This window comes from Siphateles boraxobius, unplaced genomic scaffold (assembly GCF_051911475.1).
Source record: "Siphateles boraxobius isolate OS27281-9 unplaced genomic scaffold, OSU_SipBor_1 130, whole genome shotgun sequence".
Taxonomy (NCBI): domain Eukaryota; kingdom Metazoa; phylum Chordata; class Actinopteri; order Cypriniformes; family Leuciscidae; genus Siphateles; species Siphateles boraxobius.
In genome coordinates, this window is record NW_027508734.1 from 45110253 (window position 1) to 45134634 (window position 24382).

Sequence of the window (24382 nt, forward strand, 5' to 3'; positions counted from 1 at the left end):
CAAGCCTTCCATCAACAATGGCATTCGTTGCGTTACTATTTATGCTCATGGCTTTGCAAACCTACATCGGTATCCAAACACGGCGAATCCAGCACGTTCGTGCAGCTCGCCGTAACTTGCATTAACGGAGATTACAACCGAGCTGCTATTAGCACGATTAGCTGCTATTTAAAAAATGGCGGTCACAAGTTTTGTGTTTGTCTTGTTGGTCACGGTAACCCCGCCCCCGGCCGCTGACGTAAGCGGTTCTTACTTCTAGACCAGCAATGATTTGGTGCTACTTAAGAACCACTTTTACTGGTTCGGAGCTGGTGCTTTGGTGGCCTAAAAACAAAGAACCGATTTGAAACTAGGCTCTGGCTCCGAACAAGCACCAGCTCTGCCTTGGTGGAAAAGGGGTATAAGACTAGTCTTACAAGTTAGACATCAAATTTGTTTCTTTTAGACTGTTCATAGCTTTTTTAAATCAGTTACATAAAAAAGTAGATTGGCCTAATTTAATACCGATAAGTAAGACTGACTTTCCCAGACTAACTGCTAGTGGGTCATACTAGAACTCAAGACACTGTCTTAAGGTAATGGCTATGTTTATGCAACCGGACCCTGGTGACTATGGAGGCCATTTGAGTATAGTGAACTCATTCTTATCTTCAAGAAACCAGTTTGAGATCATTTGAGCTTTGTGACATGGTGCGTTATTTTGCTGGAATAGCCATCAGAGGATGGGTAGACTGGTCATAAAGAGATATACATGGTCAGCAACAATACTCAAGTAAGAACCCGTGCTAATTGTAACCTCAGTTTCCTGTCGTCTTGTCTACATGCCTAAATTAATTGAGTTGCTGCCATGATTGGATGATTAGATGTTTGCATTGACGAGCAGGTGTACCTAATAAAGTGGCCAGTGAGTGTATGATATGCCATATTAAACTTTACAAAAGAGCTGGGGCTTGTAGATGTGGTACTACTTATTATGGAAAAACGTAAACTTTATTTTATATTTACAGTATTACAAAAATATTGAATATCCTGCTGAAATTAGCCAAGGTTTCTTTATGTCATTGTGGGCCGTAGCACTGTCTAAATCAGAGCTGTTTAAAAGTGTGTGCCATCTGCTCAATTGATGTGCCCTATGTTTAATCACTCAACATCCATGCAAGATTGTACTTAGAGATGCAAACTGTTCCTTTACCTCTCTCCGTTTCTGTTTTCTCTCTTGGAGCATCGGCATACTAGGAGATGTCTTTAAGCAGACTGATGGATGGTGTATAACTTGCTTGTAAATTGTAGGGGGAGGGTAGTTGGCATAGGAACGGGCACTGTCACAATGCCAACCTGCTTCTGTCCAATCAAAGACTCAGCTGTTGGCCAATGGTTCAATACACCTTCATGATTCAAACACTACTTAAGATGTTATTTATTATGTGGGAAAAAAATAGTCGAAGATTAATGCAGAAATAACTCTTAAAATGTTTAACAAATGCACAGGACAAACCATGACTGGGGATTTTTCTTCTCTCACTCTATCTTAATTTTCTCCAGACTTTTTTATTCTTAATATATGGTGTTCCCTCCCTTTTTTTGTCATTGTTGAACTGAAGCCAAGAACATTCCATTTTTGCAGCACTGTTTAATGGTCATTTTTGAGGGGGGTGGGATTTATTCCCATCTCTTACCCTACCTCTTTAACTTTCACTTCTGAAATGGAGCTTAGGAAGGAACAAGAGTAATGTTCCAGCTCATTTTCTCTCTTTTTCCCCCCATTTTTTATTTACTAAAAGCCAATATTTAGGCACATAATTGCATTGTCCGATATCAGTGTTGAGTTGGTCGGTTAACTAAAAGGAGTTTTAGTGCCCCTTTAGGAAAACAAAACAGCAATGCCTTATTGCTTAAGCTTGTTGGATGTTTTAGTGTTATATTGGTTATTGGCCTATATGATTGCTTTATTATTATTACTATTATTATTATTATTATTATCAATCCATATTGAATATAATGAGCACTGTACCACTGTTCGTCCAACTGCTCGTACTGTATTTTATTTCTATTTTTTTTCTAAACTGTTTTAATTATTCTGTATTTTATCTTTTATTCTAAACTGTTTTAATTATTCTGATTTCTTTTGATTATTTTAATTTCTTCTATGTAAAGCACTTTGAATTACCATTGAGTATGAAATGCGCTATATAAATAAACTTGCCTTGCCTATAGATCATCTTGTACTATATATTTATTTGCACAACCTCATTTATCCTATTTTATATTAAAATAAATGTTAGATGACAAGAAAAACAATCTAAGTAAATCTATTTTTAATATAATCTAATTTAATATAATAACATAGTTAAATGTAATCTATGTAAAAAAAAGGCATTTTCATACTATACAATAGAATGTTGAAATACCTAAATTCACTTTAAATCTATTGATTTTATTGTGTTTTATTAATTAAATAATCGCATAGGATTTTAACATCGGCCATAACATGAAAATATTTATCAGTGTATTGCTATTGTCCAGAATTTTTATATCAGTGAATCCCAAATATGTTTGCTTGTTGTGATCTTGAAATAAGCAGATTATTAAATGAGCTCCTGAAAAAACTGGGATAATGCATGCCACTATCATTAGCACTTTAGGATCAAGGAACGGTCTTCCTAAAGGTTTTGTAAGGTAACATCATTAATCATGTAACATTTAAAGCACACATCAATGGCAGGCAGGATTCTTCTCATTTTTCTATCTTTTCCTCCCCTACTCCTCTACTTTGCTCTTGCTCTTCAAGGTGGGGTGTGTATTGTATCTCCATTTTACTTTTGAGGCACGTTTCAGCTTTGCCTTTACCTGTTTCTACATCCTTCTTTTTTCCTTCCCCTTTTCTTCTCCCGTTCCCCCTCACTGAAGGAATCAAGCATGTAACTGCACACATCTGACCTGTCCTGTCAGGACCCAGAAACTGTACTTTAATTTTCAGGCTGTTTACTGTACCAAATTCTTTCTTTGTGTTGGGTTTGTTGCCTTTGCTTTAATCGAGCTGCATGATGTGTAAAACCTGATGATCATGTTCTCCATCATGATTTGTGATGATCCAAAGAGCATCTGACCATTTTTACAAAGAGTTCACACATGATCAGTCCCAAATTTGCAGAAACTGAAATAATTATTTTTCAGTTTATACCAGAGATGTTCCATGTTGTAAAATCCTAAAGATTTCAGTTTGTTTCCAGACTAAAATGTAAAATATGTGGTCTTTTGGATCCTATTGTTTGTGGTTATATATTGTGTATTTGTGTTGTTTTGATTTTTCTGAATTTTCCTCATTTCCTAATGTCAACAAAACCATAACAGCTAAACAAACATGGGAAAACACTGCCAAGTGGATGATAAATTACAGTGAAGTGCAGTACTGTCATCTTTACACCTTCTGTTCTTTCTGGGTTTTGTGTTTTAATCCAACAACTTTATTTGTGTTTTCAGACTCGCAACAGTCAGGAAGTCCAAGCAACAATGAGCCTGGCAAGAACCCTCCAGGTATGTCAACGTAATACATTAATGCACATAAATCTACATCTGCAGTCAAGGGTTTTAAGTAAACTATTGCCAGGTGCTGGTGTACCCATAATAATTACACCCCATAAAGACAGATAAATCCTGTATGACACCAATGTTATATGGTTGTTTATTTAATTGTCATTATATTGTTTCAGGGTTCCCAAAGTCATGAACAATCTAAAAATATCTAAGAATTTTAAAATTGTGATTACAAATAGTTTGAGTTATGATCACTTCTTAAATATTTCATCAGCTAGAAATGTAGAGTAATTATAAAATAATACAAACTTTTCATTTTATTTTAAAAATGTACAAATAACAAATTCATACAAATCAAATCCAGTAATCATTCACAAATGACTAGAAAAAAAACATTATGTACATTCAATTATCAAAAGGTGTGGGACTCCTGAGTTTGTGAGATGTATGTGTTTTTGTGTATTTGTTACTGGATGTAAACTACTTGTAGGCCTATAACTCATGTTCAGAGAAGAGAAACATAGACATTTATCTCGTCATTTGCCACTGAAACAACTTACAACTACTGATCAACGACTGGTCACTCAAACCAAACCAGTTCTCAATAAACTCTACTACAAATATATTTAATTTAATAAGCAGCTGAATTAAAGCTAAACTTTCCTTTTATATTGCACAGTGCCACAAAAAAAAAAAATCCTACCATGTCTATCAGTTTTACTCTTGCTTTTTTTTAGAGAAATTATACCAAATGATTGACCGAAATGGCCATTAATATAAAACAGGCCATCCTGTTGGGCTTTGCGGTGCATTGTGGGAAAGATTTGAATGTCTTGGCATGCTCTAGGAGGCTGACCCTGTGGGGCTGGTCTTTTTTTGGCACAAGTTGGAATGTAGTGTTGCGTACTAGTTGGCTTTCTCTAGTCTGTACATAATACAAGTCACAGTTAGTTTTGTCACAATCTCTGAAAGTAAAAATTAAATGGTGACGAGGATGAAAGATTATTTGTTTAATCTATGTGGAAACTAAAATGTTTTCTGATGCCTGCTCACCAAACACACAGCATTTGAAATGTCCTCATGTGTATGTGTTAAGTAAGGACATGTGTCTGAAGAAAATGCTTTTGTCTCCCACAGTTTACTTGGAAGAGAGCTTTATTAAATCAGGGGTCTTTAGTGTTTCGGAGCTGGTGAGAGTATCCAGAAGTAAGTCTCTCTCTAAACATGTGTACACACACACACACACACACACACACACACACACTGGTTTCACTACTGTATGTTAGTGAGGGCATCTCGTAGGCGCATGATTTTATACAATTTTAAACAAGTACATGAATTTATATTTTATACAGGTATAAGATACAGCAGTATAAGATACTGCAAACACATAATCCTACTCGGGGCGGATCTAAGAAAAATTCCTCATAGGGTGGCATGAGGACTGTTAGGGGTAGAAACACCAAAGCAAATATCCATGCATGGTTTATTGTGTATTTATTGCCTGACATACACATTTATGTTCATGAATATGATAATTGCATTACCACATGTATTCTGTCTATACATAAATAAAATTCAATAAAAATAAAAACGAAACTTTCTGCTAACATTAGAAAGAAATGCCCAAATATCAAAACACTAAGACTGGATCAGTTTTGCAAATACTGTTTGAGTGTCTGTTATTAACAGAGGTCGAATTGTCTGTATGGGGATGCTATGAAACAACAGAAACACTTGGTTGCAACAGCAACACTCAGATCATCTATCTATCTATTCTGACCTAACTCTGACTAAATTTGTCTTTTAAAATTTTCAATCTAGTTCATTAAGATTAGATTCTTACCCAACTCTGCTATCAGTTTCAATGATCGGGATCGTCTTGTTTATTTTATTTTATTTTATTGTCAGATGGCAAAAAAGTCTATTTCCATGATGAAAGTGAAACGGGCATTCAATTCGCTCACATCATATACGGACGAGATTAGATTTCTCAGAAAACCTCTGTGTCAGCCGAGAAGCAGCAATTTTCAGATTGACGAACAAATGGATAAGCAATCAATTTGTTCGTAAACTGATGTGTGTTTCTGACTCACTAAGAACTGATTCATGAGTCATTTTAATGAAGCTGACTACACACGGAATGTTTTTTAGAAAATAGTTTTTTCCCCATTATTTTGTGGTACACTCTCTCTTTTTTTTTGTATGCCATCAAATGCCGCTGCGCTGCTGAAAAGCAGTACATGAAATTGCTTACACTTATATTTTATTCTGGGTGCCAGATGAGGTGACAATGATTTTTCTTAGGATCCCGGTTACCATCCCATGCCGCCTCTGCAGATCTGCCCCTGAATAGGCTTGCCGCGATAGACGGTGTTGACGGTGTTACCGGTTTTAAGCGCCATCACCGGTGACATCACTTTCCCACCGTGACACCGCGATGTCTTGACTTTTTTAAAGTATTCGTTTTTGCTAAAATATTTATTTGAATTAATTAAAAATAATAATTATCAATTATTTAGTTCATAAGAGAGCATACATTATAATTAAAAACTGAACTGCGCAGTGCGTGCCAAGAGCCAGTCATGATCAGCAAGCATCAGGAGTCAAATTCCATTTAGCACGTGTGGAGATTTTATATTCGTCTCTTAGACCCCATTTACACCTGGTATTAAAATGAGATCTGTATCCAGATAAGTTATCCGGATAATAAGTGTTCTGATCTTACCGATTCCATTTACACCTGGCCACATAAATGTGTTTTTGCAAAATGGATATAAATCCGACTTCAACTCCCGCGCTATGATTTAATGGATTGCACGCCACCGAAAGCAACAGAGGTGAGCTGCATTTTATTGATCATCAGCTCATTTCAAAATCAAAGACAGCAATAAGAAAAAGTGGCAACAGCCCTGGTAAGATAATTTCGTTTTTTTACTTGAAGATGATTGTGTGTTAAGCGTCTGTGTCTGTGACTTACTTTCACTTTTATTTGCGATGTTTGCACGTTGGCTTGATGAATAGACGCTCAGCTGCTCATCTGCGGTAATGCGTGTTGCAGTAGCGTCGTCATATCTGACATGAAATAGCCTATATAACACTCTCACATGTTTATTTTTTTTAGCATTTTTGGGAGGAGTAAAATATACATATGTGGTTTCAACAACCAGATTGCGTTTACACCTAGTAAAGATCCGAACACAATGCAGCCAGACTACCTCCAGATGTGGTCAGGCAGATCCGATCACAATCCGATCACAACGTATTTACACCTTGCATTAACATGCGGTTTTTATTATCTGGATAACTTATCTGGATACAGATCGCATTTTAATACCAGGTGTAAATGGGGTCTTATTTATTTGGTTTTATCTTATTTAAACTTTGTGTAATTTATTTAGGCCTATTTTATTTTCTTATTCGTTAATAAATGTTTTATGGTTCTTATTTGTTTGGGCCCAGTTTGGCGATTTTCACTGTTTTCAGCCTATGCATGGGGTTATTTTTATTCGTTCGTTATGCTAATAAAAGTTCTGTCTATAAATTAAAGTTTTATTATCAGCGAGTTTTTTTTTTTTGTCCATTCAAGCAATTGACGCTGAATTGCCAATTGACGCTTATTTCGAAAGTGAAAGTATAACGCGCACGCATTTAAAAGCTATTTAACTTCCCCGCCCCGCCCCCCACGGTGACACCGCGATTACCGGTGTTGTCACACGTCGATTAACCGGTGGGAAAATTTCCTCACCGCCGCAACCCTACCCCTGAACCTACTCATCAGATAAATCTGTTGAAATCAGTAGATTTAATGTAAACATGACCTTCAAATAGTGTGAACCACTTCATATGTCCTGGCAAGTAGATTTTTTTTTTTTTTGAGAAGTTTTACTAAATGTGTTGGTACTAATTTTAAAAAATGTCGGTCTCAAAGTATAGATAAACCTTTAAACACACATTTATCTTGCTAAATGAGGACACACCATGGACTTTTGTTTTTACACTAGTATAAATATGAATCTACTAGATTTACAGTACCCAAACCCTGCTTAAAACTAAAATATTTAGCATTTTTAGAGGGAAAAAAAACTGAATGTTAATATGAATGTTATGGTTGTATTTGTATAAATTTATATATAATCTACAAATGAATTTAGGGAGGTTGTCTTCTAAGGTAATTTTTTCTAACTTCTTGCAACAGCTTCAACCCACGATTATAGCTAAGTAAACAGACAGAGCAACACAACCAGCATGCTTTATGCTGAGGCATTCCTGATTTAGCAAGGGAGGGACTTGCCCAGAACATCTGTGGAAAATCCAGTCTAGTGGGTCTTGTGTGTGTGTTCACAAGTTTCGGAGCACAAGCATACAGTAGTTTATGTGTAGACATGCCTGTTCTCATCAGAGATGATGACAGATGTTCCAAAAAGAATCTCTTTGATAGTTGAGGACAATTTTGCCCTCAGGCAAGATTTGTACTAATTGCCAAAGGGTTTATCAGGGCCTAAAAGACACCACACACACACACACACACACACACACACACACACACACACACACACACACACACACACACACACACACAGACGCTCATATTCACCCTAAGGGTGTATGATGCACTTGGTGACGCTGTAACTGATCCATGTCACACCTAAATGTAACACAACGCTTGCGATCTGTCCCACATACACACACACACTGCCGTCATTGTGGCCTCTATGATCCTCTGCTCTTTGGAAAGGCATTCAAACACTAAAAGCACTACAGCCATATGACTTACCTGCAGGAAACGGCATGTACCAAAAACAGCATAACAATGGAAAGTCTGTCAACTTCCTGAACAAACTGACAGTTAATTGCACACAGGTTTTAAATGTATAGTTTAATGGGCATTGTGTTGTTCTGTAATGCAGTTCAGATGGGGTTATAGTGAACACTGTATATATTGTTGTGGGTGCTCATTTTAAGTACTACAACAAATGCAATACCTGCTCACCTGCATCCATGTGGCGGGAGCAGGTCTTTGGCTCAGTGCCAGCATAGACTGACAGTAATTTTGCATGTGTTTCCTTCACCTCAAATCCTCAGGTCATATCATGTCATACATGAAAACACACACTCTGCTAAAACTCCATGATACATCTCCTTAAACTACTGCAAAAGAGAGATTTTTTTTAAATATAAAATGTTAACACTAAAACACAAGCCTTGTATATCAATTCAGTAAGAATATTTTTTAGCCATTTTTGGTTTTATATACATGCATATGTTACACAACACCCAGTTGTTTGTACACCTATCCTTATCAGGACTGTATACAGAACTAATGGTTTTTATACTGAGCTATGATATTTTCTATCCCCTAACACCACCCCTAAACATAATCCTCACAGAAAAAAATCACGATTTTTAGTAAAAAATTACGAAGAGATCTGGATAACCTCATAATGTAAGGGTAGAGACCTGAAACTTGAATACACACTACATTATGAGGACATTCATCCTAATTTATCCTCATGTAATGTAGGTCAAACCAGTACACACACACTATGACTAATGATAGGAAATAATATCACAAGTACACAACATTTACTAAACTTGTATATAATAATAATAATAATAATAATATAATTAATAATGTAATGTAACGTTATAAAAAATGTAACATTTACATTTTAAATAACTTTTTTGCATTTGACAAATATTTGTATTCAGAGCAACTTATAGCTTATAACATGATGCTTATAACATGATACATATGTTATCAGCACATGTGCTCCCTTGAAACCAAAACCACTGCCTTAATAAACACAGATACTGCCAATGTGTGTCAGTGCTACAGTGTAAATTAGCCAGCTTATAAATCACCAGCATATTATGAAAGGTATGTATATTTTTTGAGGAATAGTACTGTAGGTATAGAGCTATCTGTTCATGAAAGACCAAACTATCTTTGTCATGCTATTGTATGTAAACAAAGAGGCTAGTGACAGAGGTTAGACCGCTGATCGGTGCTCTGGCTCTTGTGGTTTCTCTGTAGATATGATATCTCTGACACACTTCATACTGTTACAGCCCCTACGGCTGTTCTCTCTTAGATTGAGTTACAGCTACATGTTTGGGTTTGCCTTCATGCAAATTCTGCCCTGAATAACAGCTTCTAACTGAGAGCCAGAAAGAGTGTGTTAAAAGTGATTTAGTTGATTGACTCTTTATGCCAAAATGTTAAAGTAAGTTACTCGACATAACTACCTATCCCTAACCACTGTCTTTTCTCTCTCTTTCACGTCTCACCAGCTCCTATCACACAGGGTTCAGGAGTGAACTTCCCTATGCCTGACATGCCAAGTCATCCATATTATCAAGACCTGAACTCAGGAGTGAGTTTACACCGGTCCCTCTCATCTCCTCCTGGCAGGTTAGCATGCATGTTCAAACGCCATCCATGCATACAAACACATACATTACTAAACCTGTTTGTTGTCTTCAGTGTAAGATCAGCTTCACAAAAGATCAGCTAAACAAACACCACAAAAGCATTTTTAAAAAAAATAGAATTGTTTTATAAAAATGTAACCCATATTTGAAGAAAAAACTGTTTTTTTTCTAAAGATAAAATTAAAACAGTTTTTTTTTGTCTGTGTATGTTTAAATATTTTAATAAATATTTGCCCAACAATATGTTACATTAGAGTTAGTTTGGGTCAAAGTTCATTAAAATATACCTTATGCCCTTTATTCTAATTATGAAATTGGTGATTTAAAAAAAAATGATTTTCAATGTCACAGCACAGATTGGTGTAGTCAGAAGTCAGATTAATGCATGTTCTTCTGTCCTCTGCAGTAAGCGGCCTAAGACGATCCAAGAGGACAGTATGGAGACTAGTCCCACCGGGCCAGACTTCTACCCATCCCCTAGTTCACCAGCCAGCAGACCGTGGCATGAGAGAGACCAAGGTGAGAGAGAGTGTTCATGATCAAGACTTGCTCTCATTTCATTATCATGTAAGCATTAAGCTCATTTCCTCCATTTAAGCACTACTAAGAGCTATTCAGCTCTCTCTCTCTCTCTCTCTCTCTCTCTCTCTCTCTCTCTCTCTCTCTCTCTCTCTCTCTCTCTCTCTCTCTCTCTCTCTCTCTCTCTCTCTCTCTCTCTCTCTCTCTCTCTCTCTCTCTCTCTCTCTCTCTCTCTCTCTCTCTCTCCTCGGTGTGATTTTCCCCTTTCTTCAGTTCTCAGTAAAGCGTGATGTTGATAAACTGGTCTTCATTCTTGCAGCACTTTGTGAACTCCAGTCTTCATGCACAACTGAACAAAACACATCAGTCAGCATCAGCCTGTGGCATTCTCATAACCTCAGCTGTCTTTCTTACACTTCTGCAACAATAATGATTTTCTGAAATTATGACCATTGCAAATTTCAGTGGTATAAAATTTCACTTACAGTAAGTAGGCCTACGACTGCTCACTGGAGTTTATTTATTTATTTTGCTCTTTTTTTTTTATGGAAGCATAATGCAATCGCAAATTAGAGCCTGTATTTTATTGTAAAGTCACACAATGAATAAATAGAATGTAATCTCAACTTTTTGCATTAATTGAGCCTCATGTGTCATTTTGCCTTAATTGAGCCACAGAAATTGCAGGTTTTGGTGAAGGATTTTCCTTCCTGTGCGCTACTTTCTAGTGTGCTGCAGTTTAACATAACTAGAAAGAAAGAGCAGGTTGTCCTGTTGCATGTTTTGATTGAAACCTTCTATAAGATGTCATTTATTAAGGAGAAGTGTCACAGTTTATTGTTTTGTGTGGGCACAATGTGCGTGTTAGTATTGGGTCTGGTTTCATTCGTTTGTAGTTAAATGGATACATTTAAAGGACTGTTTTTAGCCCAATTTAAGCCTAGTTTAAACCATATAGAATATATAATATTAATGATTAATTTCTGCACTATTAACAACATCAAGAAATCCCAAAGTACCTTAACTACAGTATATAACTTTTTAGACAAAATTTTAGTTTTAATAGATATTAACAAAAAACTTTCCCTGTGAAAAATTTAGATTTTAGCATGTAGTCAAGAGAGATTTTTGTACTGTGTGTGTGTGTGTGTTAGAGACAGACAGAGACACAGGCAGGTGTGACCGCGTCTGTTTGAACTTGTCCCTTGACGACCAACAGGTGGCCAGTATAAGAGGGAGAATTTGAGCGCTAAAAAATACAACTCAGCTATTTCAATTTTTAAAAAAAAGTCTTTAATTGGAGTTAATTCAAGTTCCATACTCATTTCCCAGGCAGCAGGACACATTACACTACACTAGACATATAAATGTTATGTCTTATTTCCTTGTCATGCACTTGTTTTTGTTACTTGTGTTAGGGCTGTCAATTTAATAGGTACATTTTGGTTTGATTATTTTAAATAAAAATAATGTGATACAAAATTATGGCCTCAAGTCTGCTAAAATGGTGACAAAAATATGATCTTAATTTGGTCGATTTTCTGGTCGTTTTACTATTACTAGTTTTTTTTCCCACCTGGACTTTTGCTGATGAGCTGTTGTGAAAGATGGAGGGAGGAGTGAAGAGAGGGATGGGGTAGAATAGAGCTCATGAGAAAGTGGTTTGTTTTGTAAAAGCCATATCAGGAGCGAAGCATGAATATTAAAGCCATATGAGGCCTTGACAAAAGGAAACTGTCTCAGCCAAAGCCTAGTCCTCATGTACACACACACACACACACACACACACACACACACACACACACACACTCGCCAGTAATAGTGTGTAGTCATTCCCTGGTCATGGTGTGTAGAATGTAGTCATTCCCTGGTCATGGATACATACAAAACATGCACTTTTTTTGTTTTGTTTTTTGTTGTTGCTTTTTTAAGGCTTTTGGGAGAGCAAATTCTCCTTCTGTCACCTTCTTTCTCTCTATATCCCACCCACCTTCATTCTCTTCTTCCTTCCTTCCTTCCCTCTTTCCTCAAACACACATATGGATATTCCTGAGGGAGCACAATCCTGCCGTTTTAACAGCTTTTTTCTTCCTTTTTTTCAATGTTCTGTTGCAACAGGTGTGATGACAAAATATTATTCGAAAGCCATATGCTAAATTCGGACATGTTGAGACAGGATAATGCAGTCAAAAAATGTTTTGAAGAAAAATAATTAATGTTTAAAACCAAACCGTATAAAGCTAGGCTCTGTTAAAGTGTTGTTAGTGCAAGGTTTATCTGTAGATTCTGTCTAGAAAACTATTACAATACCCATTTATAGTTGTGGAATCATGATAGGTTTTTTTCTGTGTAAACTTTCTTTTTGGTCAAATCTGTTTATACAAATGGTTTATGAGTGCCTTGTATATATATATATTTTTTTTCCTTAATAAAATAATTTAAATATTTTAAAATGCAATTAAATAGATAAAAAAATTCTGCAAAATAACATTGTATGGTTAGGAAATCTTTGGCAGCAAAATATTCTCAATTGTCTTGTCATTTGCAATAGTGGTAAACAGTCATTTAGGCAATTTGGGACCCTGAATCAGACACATGGAAACCCCCTACATTCCAATGCCTTTGTGCTATTTGAGTCAAGATCATTTACCTTTTTCCTGCCTTCACGAGAGAGAGAGTGAGAGTGAGAGTGAGCATTTATGAAGTTAAATATACAGAGACGTAGTCCTGATTGATTCCTTCATGAAGTTAAATATACAGAGACGTAGTCGTGATTGATTCCTTCATCTAAAGCATCTGTGCATAACACACAATCTCTAGACAGAATACACATCATGAGACGTGTTTGCAGATATGTCATTAGCTAGCGGTTCTCTTTTCTTCCACCTCCCTCACTTTTCCTAATTTCATTATTCATTGCGTCTGCCTCCCTTTCTTTTCTGTTTTCTCATCTCATCTATGATTGTCAGGGAGGAGCGCCATAGACATGCAGGCCAAGCACTGTCTCCTCCATGTCTGCTGATGAAGAGACTTTTTTTGTCTCTTGGAAGTAGATATGAAGTTAATCTTTTTCTTAAACAATCAAACAAGATAGATGATACACTGCATAGCACTACAGAGAGGGGATGTAAAGGAGATACAGCATAACAAAACATGAAAATGTCAAAAGAATGTGTTCTTATGTTGTTGACTTTTTTTGGATGCTCAGTTCAGTAATTTTGGCGAAGATTTAGTCGCGTAGTCAATTGAGACTTTTTTTTCTTTTCTTTTAGTTAATTTTTTTTTAGATGCGTAAGTTCTGCTCATCCCAGATTTAGATTTCTTACATTAATACTTTGAGAAAGATCTTGGTGCAAGTTTATATCTGAAATCCCCTGTCTATTTTTTTTTTTCTTCAGCAGACATGTCCTCTCCCAGCATGAAGAAGCCAGAGAAGACATTATTCAGCCCCACATCTCCACAGGACTCTTCACCTCGGCTTAGCACCTTCCCCCAGCACCACCACCCAGGACTGACCACCGTTGGCCATAGTGGTATTACTTTTCAAAAATACTTCTCACAATCCTTCCCTGATTCAAGCAAACCTTCTAACCACCACTGAACATTTTGAATATTTTGCCTTAAAGCACTCCTCAAATTTTTCTTCTTACCGTATAAGTTCGATTGTTGTATTTGTATTGTGATCTTAAACTTAAATGGGCAATTTCATTGTCTTTCTGTTTCACTTCCTCCCAAAATAAATTATTTTAGGCCTAGTAAAATACAAGTATGTGCATTAGGTGTGTATAATAATTGATGCATTTAACATTTTCGTTCTGCCACTAATGCAAAAAAAAAGAAAAAAATGTAAGGCAGAGAGAGAGATTGTAACCATATTTACAATTAACCATAACTGATGATCTGCACTTCCTTCAGACTGGGCTGTCTAACAGCCCTTCGTTTAAAGGAATCCACAAAACTCCCACACTGGCGAGCTAACTTTTTTCAGGCGCGTCTGTCTCGCTGTCTGTATGTACATCTGTCATCTCCTCCGATATGATTTTGTGCGGCAGTGGTAGCTTTTTTTTATTTTATCACAACAACCTGGGTTTCGGTGCAATATCACCACCTACTATGTGTATATGCAGCATTATTTACAAGATTTTGTATGTTAAGTATTAACATGATATTTACTGTATATTAATTATATATATATATATATATATATATATATATATATATATATATATATATACAGGTCCTTCTCAAAAATTAGCATATTGTGATAAAGTTGATTATTTTCCATAATGTAATTATAAAAATTAAACTTTCATATATTTTAGATTCATTGCACACCAACTGAAATATTTCAGGTCTTTTATTGTTTTAATACTGATGATTTTGTCATACAGCTCATGAAAACCCAAAATTCCTGTCTAAAAAAATTTGCATATTTCATCCGACCAATAAAAGAAGTGTTTTTAATACAAAAAAAAAAGTCAACCTTCAAATAATTATGTTCAGTTATGCACTCAATAGTCAATACTTGGTCGGGAATCCTTTTGCAGAAATGACTGCTTCAATGCGGCGTGGCATGGAGCCAATCAGCCTGTGACACTGCTGAGGTGTTATGGAGGCCCAGGATGCTTCGATAGCGGCCTTAAGCTCATCCAGAGTGTTGGGTCTTGCGTCTCTCAACTTTCTCTTCACAATATCCCACAGATTCTCTATGGGGTTCAGGTCAGGAGAGTTGGCAGGCCAATTGAGCACAGTAATACCATGGTCAGTAAACCATTTACCAGTGGTTTTGGCACTGTGAGCAGGTGCCAGGTCGTGCTGAAAAATTAAATCTTCATCTCCATAAAGCTTTTCAGCAGATGGAAGCATGAAGTGCTCCAAAATCTCCTGATAGCTAGCTGCATGGACCCTGCCCTTGATAAAACACAGTGGACCAACACCAGCAGCTGACATGGCACCCCAGACCATCACTGACTGTGGGTACTTGACACTGGACTTCAGGCATTTTGGCATTTCCTTCTCCCCAGTCTTCCTAGACTCTGGCACCTTGATTTCCGAATGACATGCAAAACTGAGCAACAGTCCAGTGCTGCTTCTCTGTAGCCCAGGTCAGGCGCTTCTGCCGCTGTTTCTGGTTCAAAAGTGGCTTGACCTGGGGAATGCGGCACCTGTAGCCCATTTCCTGCACACGCCTGTGCACGGTGTCTCGGTATGTTTCTACTCCAGACTCAGTCCGCTGCTTCCGCAGGTCCCCCAAGGTCTGGAATCGGTCCTTCTCCACTATCTTCCTCAGGGTCCGGTCACCTCTTCTCGTTGTGCAGCGTTTTTTGCCACACTTTTTCCTTCCCACAGACTTCCCACTGAGGTGCCTTGATACAGCACTCTGGGAACAGCCTATTTGTTCAGAAATTTCTTTCTGTGTCTCACCCTCTTGCGTGAGGGTGTCAATGATGGCCTTCTGGACAGCAGTCAGGTCGGCAGTCTTACCTATGATTGCGGTTTTGAGTAATGAAACAGGCTGGGAGTTTTTAAAAGCCTCAGGAATCTTTTGCAGGTGTTTAGAGTTAATTAGTTGATTCAGATGATTAGGTTAATAGCTCGTTTAGAGACCCTTTTCATGATATGCTAATTTTTTGAGACAGGAATTTTGGGTTTTCATGAGCTGTATGCCAAAATCATCAGTATTAAAACAATAAAAGACCTGAAATATTTCAGTTGGTGTGCAATGAATCTAAAATATATGAAAGTTAAATTTTTATGCTTACATTATGGAAAATAATGAACTTTATCACAATATGCTAATTTTTTGAGAAGGACCTGTATATCAGTGCCGGGCTGTGCATTTCCTAGGCCTTCAGTGAATTAATAACTTTTAATAGCGTGGCAGCGCACAGACTCTCTATAATTGTTGTGAAATTGCTGTTTTTATGTTGCACCAGCAGTAATAGGGTTAATGTGGTGAGTTCGGAATAGGCCGGTAGAGAGAAACGAGCGAGTGAGTTTGGCGTGTGCGTTAGTGTAACTACAGTGGTTATTGCGTCCCGGTTTATAAGTTCAGAAACGGAGCCTCCCTTGTCTTGTCCTTCTTCAAGGGTTACAATAGTCCCTCGTCAGACGTTACAATAGTTTGAATGTTTGAAAAAAACATTAGATCATAAATTTACAAGAAAAATTAAGAAGAAAATCCTATTCACCACGGAAAAAACGGGGGCAAAAAAAGCATTATACTCACCAAAACTACTGATTGTTTTACACAAAATCCATCCTTAATTCCTTTCCTCAAAAATACTTCAATTACTCTGGTGTACAGGTTATCTGTGCGTTTCAGTCCCAACAGTCCCTTTTCTATCACCATCGAATAGAACAGAGCGAACAGTGTGCCGTGACTCTGCGTAAAGCTCAGGCTGAATAAGGGATTTTGATAAGGGATTTTTTCCAGTAGTATTGAACCTGCTGGGGTTCGAGGAGGGAAAGAAACATTCATTTGTGGGTTGAAAAACTATTAAATCTACAGGAATGTATTTTAGTTTATGCAGTTCGCTACAGATGCGGTTAGCTAGCTCAGCGTCCGACTACCAGTAATAGTACGCACTCTGACCACCCAATCAAAGCACGTGAAAATGCCGACGTTATTGTACGCCTGCTAGATGCAGTCAAATCGAAATCTGATTGGCTGATTAAATCTGACTGATTATCTGATTGGTTAAAGCAACGGTTTCATTTCCATTCATTCATTGGCGCTACAGGCGTCCACACTGTCGATTCTGAAGGCCTCAAGGCAGATTTAGTTTACCCTGGCAACAGATGATGGCTGAAATATAATTGGAAAAAAAGCGCTAAAATAAATATACAATACTGGAAGCAGCGCAACCAAGAGAAAAGTTATGAGATTAAGAGAATGGACTATTGGGAATAATTTAATACTCATTCATGGAAAAAATATATTAAAGTGCAAGTCAGTGATTCTGATAGTGTTTAGGCCAGCAGAGAAGGCCTTTCTGGCCCTGACGGCCCACCACTGAGATGACTCCGGGAAAGTCAGGGCTTAAACAAAATTCCAAATTTCTCACTGGTAGACATGACTTAATGGGACTTTATGGGCTCTTTCAGCCCTTAAATATATTAATTTCCGACATGACTTGAACATAGCATTTTAAACATTTTTACATAGGTTTTATGTAAATGTGTGGTATGGCTTCTTGATAATTACCCATGAGAAAAACTTTCATTGAGTTTACATGTTGTAAAATTAAAATCTATTAGTAAAGTAGTTGTTTTCTCTGCATGTGCAGTAATTTCCACTAGGAGTCCACCTCCGCATTCTCCGCTGCAGTTTTCCGGTCCTGCCATCCATCCCCCAGCCCCCTCGCCCTACATCTCTCATGGCGCCATCCGCTACCCGCCGCACCTCAACCCAGCCGACTCCCTCAAGAACTACATGCAGTCTTACGACCCGTCCAGCCCACAGAGCAGCCAGGTATGTATGGAGTACTCACGTACACGCGCATTAACCCAGACCCTAATGCAATCATACATAATTAGTACAGTTTATCTGTACTAGAACAGAGCCTTTAAATCTCATGACTGTGTGTGCATTGTCCACAATACATAATAGATGCCAGCTGTTAAAATAGGGTGTTGGTTTAACGTCTCAGTTGAAATATTCCCCTTCCTGAGACGCGCAAGAACAGATTCACATTTATAAAATACTTGAAATAACATGCATCACGTGTACCGTAAATTCTCCAATCATAATCATCATGTTGTCACATATGTTAACCATACCGTGAGCTAAAGGCGCTCTATCCCCTGAAACTAATGAGACCCTCATTGTAAGAGCACATGCTGTAGACACAAAGGTGCTTTAGCCCAGTTTTCTTCTTTTCTGCCTCTACCTCTCGTTGCCGGTCTGTCTTGGTGTCTCTGGTTGTTCCCAGTGCATCGTACTCAAGTTTGATTAACAGGCCACATTGTTTCAGCACGGTAATTGACCCAGTTTAGCTAACGAACACAAAATCATTAGTGGTTTTCTCTGTCGGCGCCTTGTCTAAATCAGCTCAGAGCCGAGCGTGAAGCCAAATGACGGCCTCTCTATCGCTGTGGCGACTGTTTACCAGCAGCGGCGTAAATGAAGCGAAGGGAAATGAAAAGAGAGAGAGGAAAAAACACAACAATTAAAGCAAGTCAATAAACACTCCAACCATGGCAGCCACTGCGCATTAGCACTAACACACATGCACTCAATGTGTCTCCAACTCTGAAAACTACTTGAGATTCCCTAAAGTGTGAGTTAAGAGAAAATATGGGGAATATTTATTGTTCTATCATATAATTTAATATAGGCCATTATGTCTTCATTGTTATATGAAAAAACAACAACATGTAAAACACAAGCTTTACCTCATTCCTGTTAATTAAAGGACTTGGATGTTTTGACTCCTCCTCCCTGGCAGGTGATTGATGGGGATAGAATTTTAAAGAACTTTCTGCATCTCTGCCAAGCAGCTCAGACCGTCCCACTCATCTTAATTAGTACCACAACATTTAAAAAAGGCCAAGCCTCTCTAAATATTTTGTTAAGGGCTAATTTAAACTCAGTTTATTTAGGATTATATTGCGGTTGGTTAACACTTACAGTTCCCTTTTGCTTGAAGATATTTAATACCTCTCTTGTGTTGCTTAAACTATGTGGAAGTGTGGAAAGTCAATAACAACAAAAAGAGGTAAAGTTAGAGTGGGTAATTCAGTAAAAATATCTAATTTGCTTGTGGTATAACCATTAACATAGTCTCTCTCATTTTTTTGCCCGTGAGTAAAACGATGTATTAAGAATTAAAAAAAGCAAAACTAGTGTAAGAAATATCTGCTGTGATTTGATACGTTGGGAAACATAGGGCTGATTGTCTGAGGGATTTCTTCTTTTTCTGTGTGATTGAAGCGAGGTCTCGATTTGACAGAGTTTTATATGCCCGCCGCTCAAACAGTAAACAAAGGGCTCATAGACTGGACGAGGCATAGCACGCTGTAACTGTTACTTGGGAGAAACCGCAGGGAATGATAAAGGTCGTAAATATTTGCCGTTGCTGGGGTCTGGAGCTTGGTGAGGGGAGATTGCTCTGCAAATAACATGGGGCATATAATCGGGTGGATGGGAGCCAGGATGTTTTTATGCTTGCTTTAACGCAGATTATATTACACCCTAATTAAACATTCTATTCACATTGGGGAACCCCATGGACACCATTCTCTTTCATAAAGGCCTGTTTGAGTTTTGAACTTAGGGCCCCGCTATGTGAATTCAGTCGAGTCTGTCTCCTGCAGTCCAGAGTATAAGGAGGTAGACGCTTGCTCTGTGTCTGCGTCTGAATCCTGTGTTCCCTCAACCCCCTCTTTTTCTGGTTTTTGTATCAACTAAGTCATGAAAAGTGCACACTCAGCTGTCTAGCGCCAATGCCAGAAGAAGATGGGACAACATTAAAAGATGTGTTAATCTGCCCATAATCTCAGACAACAAAAAGAAATGACCATGATCATTAGCCTCATTAAAAAAACATGTAACATGTGGCCTGATATGCTGACAGACTACTTTTTTTCTCTGAATGCCACAGCCGAACAGCAGTGGTCAGGTACTGGGGAAAGTGCCCGGTCACTTCACGCCAGTACTGGCCCCCTCGCCCCACCACAGCACGGTCAGACCAGTTTCTCTCTCAATGACTGACACCAAGCCAATCACCACATCCTCAGAGGGTGAGTTACTACCATCTCTACACTACCACTGTCACAAGGCTGCATCTAATTTGGCCAAAAAATACAGTAAAATCAGTAATATTGTGAAATTGTATTACAATTTTATAACAAAAATCTGTCTTCTATTGTAATATATTGTAATAATTTATTTTTGTGATTGCAAAGCTGTATTTTCAGCAGCCTTTATGCCAGTCTTCAGTGTTACGTGATCTTTCTGAAATCATTCTAAAATGCTGATATGGTCCTTAAGAAACATTTCTTATTATTATCACAGCATCACGGAAACGGTGATAGTTTTTTTCTCAGAATTCTTTGATGAATAGAAAGTTCAAAATAACAGCATTTGTTTGAAATAGAAATCTTTAAAATCATAAATGTCTCTACTGTCACTTTTGATCAACTAAATGTGTGTCCTTGATGAATAAAAGTATTAATTAATTAATTAATTAATTAATTAATTAATACTTTTATTCATCAAGGACACACATAATAAAAAATCTGTACAGAGCCCAAACTTTAGAACAGTTTAGTGTATTACTTGTGTCTACACCCGCTGTATTAATATATCTTAATGTATATTTAGGTTATTCGGCTCCAGGCACCCCCACTGCCAACCGTTTTGTGGGACTGAGCTCCAGAGATCCAGCCTTTCTTCACCAGCAACAGGTGAGATATGACCCACCCTCTTTACTGTTCTCTTTTTTCCACCTGTTCTCTCTCAAATCCCCATCCAGCTGTTCTATATTCCCAACAGGGAATGTCAGAGCTGTCAGACAGGTAGCACATCAAATAATCTGGTCATGAATTGTAGGCACTGTTGTGGTCCTGTGAAGATACAGGGCTGTTGAGACAAAATGAGGAGGAAACTCTTGACATTTGTTTTGTGTCAGAATATGTCACATGTGCCCAATAGGTGCATTCAATTAACAAATGCTAAGACACTGTGTAGGATATTATATTTATAAAGTGTTTAATGCCATTGACATTCCTGGCAAGCTCACCTCTGTTACTCAGTTATTGAGCACATCTTTCCACTTGCTCTATAACCACGGTCACGTTTAGAGGTTTATGGTTTTTGCAAGTGTGGGTGAATGTCACTTTTATGAAGAATCCGTTGGTTTCTATAAATTCATACATACAGAGTCCACATTTTTATAAATAAGCTAAGTCTAAACCAAGCAATTTTCGGTGAAGTGCCCTGAAAATAAATACAGTGGCCCCCAAAAGTTAGGTGGACAACTAAGCCATACTTTTGTATAAATATCTTTGCAAAATATTAAACCAACAAATGACCTAGACATTTTCTCAGAACTAACTTTTTGCAGTTTCAGTGTGATTACACATAGGTGTCCTAGCAGAGTGATCACATGTGTATATCCTCACATTAGCTATGGACATGTCCGATTAACATTTGACAACCAGCAAGTGTTCAAACACACTTCACTTTTTTAAACAGTTTAAACATTTTGCTGTTTAAACATTCACTTTTTTCAAAAAGTTCAAAAACATTCATCTTTCTTTAAAATATTAGCCTCTAAATTGGATGTTTTATTACTTAACACAGTGATACGTCCTACATTTTAAGTGTGCTTTAAGTGTCAAAATACTTTTTGGGGCCACTGTAGAATTTAGACAGACATTAGTACATAATGCTTATACTTATTGAAATCTAGTAGTTTCAGACTGTCCAATTTAAATCAGTTTTTCTACCATTTGGTTTATGTTCATGTTAAAAAGTAAATGACGAATTTATACACCGCAGGCAATGTTTGTTGGAATGTTTTTTTTGCCATCACGTCCCTTGAGACCAATTCCAACATAAAATCTATCTTGGATTAGAGTTAAAACTACTGTGCAACAAATGCTAGCATTGTCTTCAGATGGACAAAATGATATTTGATTAAATGCAGTACTTAACGTGATCGATATTGGTTTATGTCAGGCCTCAGTACTTAGAAGGTATTTAGTGAAATGATAATTTTTGGCAAAACACTCAGTATTGTATAAAGAGTAATAGTCTAGTGCGTGTGCGATGGCCCTCTGCAGCATGAAAGGGCTGGTCTGAGGCCAGTATTTTCCACCCTCCTCTAATTGAATTCATCTGCACGCGGCAACATCATAATTAGTGGTTTTCTCTTGCCTTGCTCCTGAGTTACAGTAATGGCAAGCCTCGCTTTTATTGCTCTCTGGTTTTGCATACTTGGACGGGGCCAAGAAATGTACAGCTCACCAACAGGGACAGTGCTGCAGGCCTTATTTAAAAAACATGGGGCGGTTTTCTTCATTGAGAATTAGTTTATAAAGATGCAGAAGTTGAACGGACGGATAGATGTTGTAACTGGATATAATGAAAGGACTGATATTGATAACAGCGATTCAGTGTGTGAGCTGGGTGAATGAGTGATTATAATATCTTTTAGCAGGTATCGCATGTAGGCACCGCAGCTGCTATAGTGTCTCATACGGCTTAATGCCTTTTGTTTTAGCTGTAGTTCACTTAACAGGGAGAGGGATCAGATGTAGACAGGATGATATATCAACCATCTATCATGTTTATGTGAGCTTGAGCTTTTGTTTGTCTTCAGAAGTGAGAATTGTATAGCCAGCCCTGAACTGAGTTAACCTGCGGCCATTGAGCTGGCGCTTTCGCTGAGTAAATAATGTCTTCCGTACACAGCAGCCTTTGTTCTGAGTGATTTATCATAGGATATTATGAGATGTATTGACACCTGTGTTACCCTGCTGAGCTTTTGTAAGGGCATGCGGTGTGACGTGTGGGGCGTATGGATTACAGCCGTCGTCGTGGTGTCACCTTACAGACCCGTAGCGCTCCTTTCCCAGCATGCTGTGGGGCAGGGTGCTGCCTTCAGCTCAGCCAGGCCGTCTGGAAACTGAGAAAGCTCCAGACGCTCAGCGGGACGCTTTCTTTCTCTCTCTGTTCCTTAATGCCTCCTCTCGTTCTCTCACTGTTCACTCAAATCTGAGCTTTTTTTCTCCCTCTCTTTACGTCTTTTTGTGTTTCTTTCCTTTCCTTTCTTTTCTTTTTCTCTCTTTCTAGCCCTGTATTCTTGTAGGGCCTAGCATCTAGAGGGTCTCTGTATAGGCTCAAACAAACCCTCGCTATAATGACTCCATTACATAAGCATTCATGCCGTGTCTTTAGCATCCGTTTACTGGAGTCAGTAAATCAAGCGGGTGTGTCCATACATACATAATCACTCCTCCTATTGGTCCCATAGCAACTGTTTGAGCTTATTTAATTTACAAGAACCATCTGTATGCTTATAACCCCTATGTAAGATGTTGAGAAGTAGCTGCTTGTGATTTGTGGCCCCAGGTCCTTCAGATAATAATACTTGTAGTCTGTTGTCGCAGCATGCATGCATTGTATGATATGGTGCTCAGACTCTGAAGTGGCAGCTTTGGGATGGCAGCCATTAGAGTAATGGACAGTTTCCTGTGATAAGCCATAGAGACAATTCATCTGGAGTACGGACAGAGTCGCATAGAGCCGTGGACGTGTGTTTATTGGAACAGTAAAAGAAAGCTTTACTGGTCATCTGCATTGGTGTTTCAAAGGCTGACAGTGTTATCTAGAAAGCAGGCCTGTCGATAGACAGAATAATGCTGATATATGCGTAGCACAAATTGAGAATACCAAATTAAATTAACACAATAAATAGAGTTAGTTACAGACTATTATTTGGCCATTTTGAGAATATCTGCTTCGGACAGTAACTGTACCTAACCCTCATGTTGATCGTTCAGTTGGTCATTCACATTGCATATCCATACTTTATTAGTTATTGGCTGATTTTAGAGATTTTATTGTTCATGCTCATTTAAGTGTCTTTACATTAAGATTATCCTTGACGTGTTCTGATGCTCAGTTAAAGTTAATATTTAAACACTATTATTACTGTAAACTTTTTTTTGTCAAAAGTTTTGTGTACACACCATTCGGGTCAGTAAAAAATATTTTTACAGGAATTCATATTTTTATTCAGCAACGTTGCAGTAAAGACTTATGCCATCAAAAAACTTTTTAAAATATATTACAATAGTAATGTTTTGACTATTTTTGACCAAATAAATGCAGCCTTGGTGAGCATAATAGGTATCGTAAAAAAAAATCAGAGCCTTTCTCTTA

General features: G+C 37.7%; 1 protein-coding gene across 14 annotated transcripts in view; it reads left to right on the forward strand.

Annotated features, from left to right (window-relative positions):
- Positions 1–24382, forward strand: part of LOC143737753 (nuclear factor 1 B-type-like) — a 116838-nt gene that overhangs the window by 73651 nt on the left and 18805 nt on the right. For 5 of the 14 annotated variants that reach the window (XM_077229605.1, XM_077229596.1, XM_077229604.1 and 2 more), the window contains exons 3-10: positions 3481–3534; positions 4672–4740; positions 9829–9949; positions 10376–10488; positions 13890–14021; positions 17778–17962; positions 20094–20232; positions 20816–20898. In XM_077229605.1, the coding sequence (XP_077085720.1) occupies positions 3481–3534; positions 4672–4740; positions 9829–9949; positions 10376–10488; positions 13890–14021; positions 17778–17962; positions 20094–20232; positions 20816–20898 (896 nt within the window). Of the gene's footprint in view, positions 1–3480; positions 3535–4671; positions 4741–9828; positions 9950–10375; positions 10489–13886; positions 14022–17777; positions 17963–20093; positions 20233–20815; positions 20899–24382 lie in introns of all 14 variants that reach the window. The other 9 variants (XM_077229595.1, XM_077229603.1, XM_077229591.1 and 6 more) reach the window with 3 other exon arrangements.